This window comes from Martes martes, assembly GCF_963455335.1.
Source record: "Martes martes genome assembly, chromosome: 18".
NCBI lineage: Eukaryota > Metazoa > Chordata > Mammalia > Carnivora > Mustelidae > Martes > Martes martes.
Window position 1 is genome coordinate 21,502,567 of NC_137906.1, and position 7,711 is coordinate 21,510,277.

General features: G+C 53.8%; 1 protein-coding gene across 1 annotated transcript; it reads left to right on the forward strand.

Annotated features, from left to right (window-relative positions):
- Positions 1 to 894: 894 nt before the first annotated feature.
- SPN (sialophorin) lies at positions 895 to 5,407 on the forward strand. The gene is made up of 2 exons (XM_080830943.1): positions 895 to 940; positions 1,310 to 5,407. Exon 2 carries the CDS (start codon positions 1,340 to 1,342, stop codon positions 2,612 to 2,614), a length of 1,275 nt encoding a protein of 424 aa, XP_080687069.1. The 5' UTR covers positions 895 to 940; positions 1,310 to 1,339; the 3' UTR covers positions 2,615 to 5,407.
- Positions 5,408 to 7,711: the final 2,304 nt, after the last annotated feature.

Consider the following 7,711-nt stretch of genomic DNA (forward strand, 5'->3'; position numbering starts at 1 on the left):
CCTTCGGCTCGGGTCATGGTCTCGGGGTCCTGGAATCGGGCCCCGCATCCGGCTCTCTGCTCAGCGGGGGGCCTGCTTCCTCCTCTCTCCCTGCCTGCCTCTCTACTTGTGATCTCTCTCTGTCAAATGAACAAATAAAATCTTTAAAAAAAAAAAAAGAAAAAAAGAAGCCTATTCACACTTGTCTAAAGAAACTAGATTAATGCCCCAATAGATATTTTTCCAGACTGTTTTCCATATAGAGTCCTATATCTTTATTAGTCTTCCATAAAAATAAAATTGTAACCTAATGAGAGCTTAGTAACCACCTTGGTCTAGTTAAGCACCCCACAGACTGGGGGCCATGGTGGTGACACCCCCCCCCCAGCTTCCTGAGCCCACCAGGGATTGCCAGTCTATGAAGGCTTCCGCTGCCCCCCAGCCAGAGGCAAGGAAGGCCTCTCTTTGCCTTGATACTTCCTAGGAACTCTCGGGGCAGGAAACTGGTGCTGCCCTGGCTTTGGGCCTAACAGCTTGGGGACCACAGATGCAAAGGAAACCACCCTCCCCTCCCATCTCCTCCTCTGCACCCCGTTGTTGTCAAGAATGCCTCCGCATCACCCCAGCTCTGACCCTCATCCCTATCCTGCTTCACCCCTGGCCATCCCAATTCCCGGCTAAGTACCCGTTCCAGTTCCACCCGCCACAAACCCCTCTTGCCTCGGCTGAGACCCCAGAGCACCCTTCCCCTGCACCGTCTCAGACCTAGAAAGAGCAAGTGATGGAGCCATCATCACGGCAGCTGTGGGAGCACTGTGGGTGGGGCAGGATGCTGGGGTGGGGTGGGTGGAGCCAGGGCCACTTCCTTTCCCCCTGGGGCCCATCTGCCCAGTCCTGCTCCCGCTTCAGGAGGAGTTGGAGCTGGCCTGGGCCCAACCTTGTGCCCTCACCGAGTGAGCTGGTAAGGGGTACGACCTGGGGGCCAGGGGCCTTTGCGGACCTGGGAATATGCTACGGCTTGGAAAGACCCTTGTAGATGATGGGAAGAGAGGACCAGGAGCCATTGGGGCCAAATAGGGTTGGGGAAGGGGCGGGAGGGGTGGCCATGGCTGGAGCACAAGCAGCCCAGGCCTGAGGGGGCCTGTGGGTCTGAGGGGATGGCAGATCCGCCAGCGTCTGTCCCCTTGTTCTTTCTGATAATGGTAAAAGCAAGGGTGGAAAAAGCCGTTAAACCACAAGTTAGGCCTGGCAGTTAGCAGGGAAGTGGGCAGAAGGGGAGGGCCTGGCCAGGTTCTCCCCCTCAGCTCTTTCTATGTGTGTATTTCTCCAGCTTGCCCACCGTCAGTCCCCCCTCCTGCCCATGCCTGCTGCCATGAGGGTGACCCTGTTTCTCCTCCTCCTTGGGGGTGTCTGGACTCAAGAGGTGATTCCAGAGCCTGAGGACATCACAGCCACTTCAGAGAAGCCTGTACCGGGAGGGGCCTCTGTTTCTCTGGCCTCCACGTTCTCTGAGGCTGAGAACCTCAACTTAGCGACCCCCAACACTGTGACAACAAAGGTCCCTGAGGAGGGCAACAGCACCACGCACCAGGTCTCCCCACCTTCCTCAGACCTCCGTACAACCAACGAGGTGACCTTTCCTGAGGCGTCCACTGCTGCCACCAGTGACCTCCACGCATCCGACCCAGCAGTCTTCTGGAAAGTTTCCACCCAGGAGTCAACAAGCCCAGAAATTAATGCGACCGGTAACCCTGCTGAAACACCAAGAAACTCTCTGGCACTCCACGTTGTGATAGATGGAACCGTGACACCTGGCCCTCTGGAGACCTCTGACGGAGCCGGTGGACCCCCTGTCACCATGGCAACTGGCACTCTGGAGACCTTTGATGTAACCGGTGGACCCCCTGTCACCATGGCAACCGGCTCTCTGGAGACCTCTGACGGAGCCAGTGGACCCCCTGTCACCATGGCAACTGGCACTTTGGAGCCCTCTGACGGAGCCAGTGGACCCCCCGTCACCATGGCAACCGGCGCCCTGGAGCCCTCTGATGGAGCCAGTGGACCCCCTGTCACCATGGCAACCAGCTCTCCCCGGATCCCCAAGGGGACCCATAGCTCCCCCATCTCCACGGTAAAAATACTCGCTGTGACTACGTCAGCGTCCCTCAAAGACACAGATCAGGGGACAAAGGACACCCTGCTGGTGGCTGTGCTGGTGGCCCTGCTGGTGGTCCTTGTCCTCGTGGCCCTACTCCTGCTGTGGCGCCAGCGGCAGAAGAGGAGGACGGGAGCCCTGACGCTAAGTGGGGGTGGCAAGCGCAACGGGGTGGTGGATGCCTGGGCTGGGCCGGCCCCGGTGCCCGACGAGGAGGCCCTGATGGTGGGCCCCACGGAAGGCTCTGGGGGCGAGAAAGGCCCTGGGGCATCTGTGGGGGACGGGGCTGGCCGGCAGCCCACCCTCACCACGTTCTTAGACAGGCACAAGTCTCAGCAGGGCTGCCTGGAGCTGGGGGAGCTGAAGGCCGGCTCAGCCCCGCTCCTGCAGGGGGAGGAGGAGCCGCTGGTGGGCAGCAAGGATGATGAGGCTGCGAAGTGCCAGGGAGCCGGGGAGGCCGAGGTCCCTCAGTGCTTGTGAGGACCAAGAGCAGAGGCCAGTTCCCACCTTCCATCTTCTTCCAGTCGCCTTGTCACCAGCATGTTCATCTGAACCCCATCCAGCTTCTGAACCGCGGGGTCTTCCTGCCGGCGCCCACCTCGGGTGCCCAGGGCCCTATACCCACGGGACGCTTCCAGACTGAATCCATCACCCTTCCTCATCCACTCTGACTTCTCCCCACCACCCTCCCCATGTTTAGTCCTGCTGAGTCTCCACAGTAATGAACTTCTGAGATTGATGATCTCTCGGAGGACTCCCCAGGGACCCCAGAGTGTAGGAAGGAGGGTGGAAGCAAACTCCCACCTCGGATCACTCTGAAAAGTACTTTTCGGCCCCATAGATTAGGACAGTCCTGCTGGGTCAGGCCAGCGCCCTCCTTTAACTGCGTGCGGTGCTCTGTGGGGGGGGGGGGGGCTGGAGTCACCCAGCTGTGCTCCCAGGCGTGCCCTTGGCCCACGCTGCCACCCTCCCTCCACCTGCGGACGGAGGCGGCCAGAGGCGGCCGCTGCTACTTCTCCCAAGGGCAAGGGTGAGAAGGGTTTCCGGGCAGGTCAAGTTCTCAGAAACCCCGGCACCTGCGTGGGTCCAGACATGGGTGCAGTTGGTGTGCAAGAGGCCAGGCCTTGGCTCTGTGTGTGAAGTTGTGGGGGTGAGTACAGCGGTGTGAGGAGGGGTGGGGAGGAGCGCAGGACGGGCTGTCCGAGGGGCCACCCTGAGGAACCACTAAGAATATCGGGCCTCGTCTTTGCTCAGGTTGGGTGGAGGTAGCAGATTTACTTGTCTGCAGCCCAATAAAGACTGTGGGGCCTGAGAGAAAGTCTGCCTGTGTGACCCAAGTGTGGTTTTTCGGCTCAGGCGCCGTCTGTCCTCAGCCTCCCCTGCCCCTGCCTGCTTGCTCTCCAGGAAGGGGGAGAGGAGGGCTGAAGGCAGGAAGTTTGCTGTTACCCAGGTACTGTGTTTGTATCTCGTCTTCCCCAGGGAGGGGGCGAGCTCCTTCCCTTCTCCAAGGGCAATTGGTGAGACTGGCAGGCCCCCAGAACCAGGAACTCCCCATAAGGCTCTGGGGTGGGATGCAACGGAGGGGGGCAGAGGGACAAGACCCCACCCCTAGCCAGAGCCTGGGGGCCCACGTGCACCAGAGGCGGTTGGTACTTCCCCAGGACGGTGAGGAAATTTACAAAAAGAGGAAGTTGTTGACTCAGAGGGGCTCAGTGGCTGAGGGACAGGTTGACCTACAATAGGAGAGGTCCTTGGGAAGGGGGGTAGTGTGACTACCCCTTGCCAGACCTGGGGTGCAGGGATCTGGAAACAGCCTGGGTGTGTCTGTTCCCAAATGGGAGTGGAGGAGAGGGGGATGAAGGGACAGAATGGTGGCCATGGGTTCACGCAGCCACCATGGTTTGTGCCACCTGTGGTTGGTTTGGGGACAGGCTGAGCAGGGATGAAAGTGCAGCCCTCACCAGCCAAGCAGGGCACCATGGGGCGGAGTGCCTTTTCACAGCTGTCACCGGGAGCTATTTGGATGGACCTTAGCCCCAGCAACAGGGGCAAGTTCCCAGAGTCCCTTAGACACACCGCAACTGTTGTTTCCGATTTGCCAAACCAAGCACCCCGATTTCAGGTTTAGAAAATACTGTCATGAACTCCAAAGCCATCTGCTCCACCTCCTCTCAATGGACACATGCAATCACATTTTTTCCCCTAAGATTTTATTTATGTATTTGACAGAGAGAGAGAGAGAGAGAGAGAGATGCAGCAAGAAAGGGAACACAAGCAGGGAGAGTGGGAGAGGGAGATGCAGGCTTCCCTACAAGGAAGGAGCCCCATGCAGGACTTGATCCAAGGACCCTGGGATCATGACCTGAGCTGAAGGCAGACGCTTAACAATTGAGCCACCCAGGCATCCCTGCAATCACTTTTCTGAACTATTACCGGTTTCTGGGTCCTGGGCGAGTCCTGAAGGAAATGGTGGGGGGAGGATAGGTATGGCTCCCAACAGAGCTCTGACAGCCCGGAAAATAACACGATATGTGAGAAGTATTCAAATAGAGATACAGACAAAATTTTGTGAGTGCACCCAAAAAAGGGAGTGAGACACTGCTCCTGGAGGAAGGGTAGGAACCTCCAAAACCCAAGAGCTGACTTAGCTGAAAGTCTTGTTCAAGGACTTTGAGGCACCACTAAGCTCCCAGTGGCCATCGTGCCAGCAAGTGGTGGGGCCTCAGTAAATATTCATTTGAATGAATGAATGGTGCTAAAAACCATGTTCTCAAAACCTATGCAATGACTTTGAAAAATGTCTACAATATAACATTACCTAGGAACGAAAGCTAGTTACTAATTTGTAAATAAGTATGAATCTAATTTTGTAATGAAAATGCAAAAACATAGGGGCGCCTGTGTGGCTCAGTTGGTTGGTCCAACTCTTGATTTCAGCTCAAGTCCTGATCTCAGGGTCATGGGATCAAGTCCCATGTCGGGCTCCACTGTCAGTGAGGAGTCTGCTTGAGATTCTCTCTCTCCCTCTGCCCCTCTCTGCCCTCGTATGTTCGAGCTCTCACTCTCAAATAAACAAATAAATACTAAAAATAAATAAATAAATAAATAAATAAGGAAAGAAAATGCAAAAACAAGACATTTATAGAAAAACAATTTGAAGGGAATATCCCAGATGGTTACTGTGCTTATCCGTCAGGTGATAGATTTATGAACGATTTTTTTTTGTTTATACTTTTCTGTACTTACAAGTTTTATATAATAAATGCCTATCACTTTTACAATTAGAAAAAAAATTAATAAGAAGGTGTTCGCTGAGGAGATGGGGTCTGGTTCAAGAGAGGAGGCTGGAAGGGCAGGTTGAAGCCTGTCTCTGAAGGGTGAGGGAGTTTGAGTTCGGTTCTGAAAGAAGTGGGGAGGTTACCAAACCTAAGTTTGTTCTAGACTTTTCCAGGGCTTCTCAGAACCATCACGAATTCCCACTCCTTCTTGTCCTTTCTTCTTGGGTGCCGAGTTCTCTGACCCTTCTTCCATAATCCCTTGGAGCCATTCCTTCTCCCAGGCCCTAACACATCTTGCCTGGATCCTGTGCAGTCTTCTATTTGGGTTTCTTGACCCCCAGTCATTTCCATCCTCTGCCCATGATGGTCCCTTCTAAAAGGCCACTCTGTCCCGATTATCCCTGCACCTCTTACGGCAGTCAAGATGGAACTCAGCAGGGTAAGACCCCTTCAGGATCTGGACCCTGCCTGGTCAGTCCTCAGTGCAAACACTGTGCCCCCCAGACTCATCAAAGTCCTGGTAACTCCCTGAATATGCCATGTTATTTTCTTGGTGTGTGCGGGGGATGGGGTGGGGTGGGGGAGTATGTATAGTTTTGTTTTGTTTTGTTTTTTAAGATTTTATTTATTTATTTGACAGAGATCACTAATAGGCAGAGAGGCAGGCAGAGAGAAAGAAGGGAAAGCAGGCTCCCCGCTCAGCAGAGAGCCCGATGCGGAGCTCGATGCCAGGACCCTGAGATCATGACCTGAGCCGAAGACAGAGGCTTTAACCCACTGAGCCACCCAGGTGCCCTGTATAGTTTTTGTTTGTTTTTTTTTAAGATTTTATTAATTTGGGGTGCCTGGGTGGCTCAGTGGGTTAAGCCTCTGCCTTTGGCTCAGGTCATGATCTCAGGGTCCTGGGATCGAGTCCCACATCAGGCTCTCTGCTCAGCAGAGAGCCTGCTTCCCTCTCTCTCTCTCTGCCTACCTCTCTGCCTACTTGTGATCTCTCTCTGTCAAATAAACAAATAAATTCTTAAAAAAAAATATTTTATTTATTTGGGGAGCCTGGGTGGCTCAGTGGGTTAAGCCTCTCCCTTCGGCTCAGGTCATGGTCTCAAGGTCCTGGGATCAAGCCCCGCATTGGGCTCTCTGCTCAGTGGGGAGCCTGCTTCCTCCTCTCTCTGCCTGCTTGTGATCTCTCTCTCTCTGTCAAATAAATAAATAAATAAAAATCTTTTTTAAAAAGATTTTATTTATTTATTTGACAGACAGAGCACAATTAGGCAGAGAGGCAGGCAGAGGCAGGGGGTGGGGGGAAGAGGGAAAGCAGGCTTCCCGCTGAGCAGAGAGCCCGATTCGGGGCTTGATCCCAGGACCCTGAGATCATGACCTGAACCGAAGGCAGAGGCCTAACCCGCTGAGCCACCCAGGTGCCCCGGGGAGCGTATATAGTTTAAAATGTTAAAAATATTTATTCTGTCCAGGGGTGCCTGGGTGGCTCAGTCATTAAGCGTCTGCCTTCAGCTCAGGTCATGATCCCAGAGTCCTGGGATCGAGCCCCGCATAGGGGTCCCTGCTCTGCGGGAAGCCTGCTTCTCCCTCTCCCACTCCCCCTGCTTCTGTTCCCTCTCCTGCTGTCTGTCTCTCTGTCAAATAAATAAATAAAATCTTTTTTAAAAAATTCATTCTGTCCAGACAGTAAAAAGTACACATTATGATTATGGTTCCAAATCAAGCTTTGTCCTACAAAATGAAAATTCCAGAGGGTAAAAGGATTTAGATAGAGAAGGTCATGAGAAATCTATTAGTACAATTCATTTTTACAGACAGGAAAAGGGCCTCCATGCATGATTCTAAGGACGTTTCATTTCTGAAAATGGATATTTACACCTAAGTGTCCTCTGCATCCCTATTTCTGACTCCGGACCATGTTCCTTTGGCAGGCAGACCCTGTGAAGTGTGGGGTGCAGCCAAGAGAGGACGCCAGTAGGTTCTGAGTCTTCCAAGCCCTTCTGTTGAGGGAATGTGAAACAGACCCCATCTTTGAGCTCCAAAACTCAGGGGCCATGGCTGGAGGCAGATTAAGTTGGAACTGTCAATAAAAGAAGAAAGGAATTTAATCAGAAGATTCTAAGATTCCCAAAGTAGTAGCAAGAGCAGACCCAGTCAAAAGTAGAGAGAAGGGGCGCCTGGGTGGCTCAGGGGGTTAAAGCCTCTGCCTTCGGCTCCCGTCATGATTCCAGGGTCCTGGGATCGAGCCCCGCATCGAACTCTCTGCTTCCCTTCCTCTCTCTGCCTGCCTCTCTGCCTA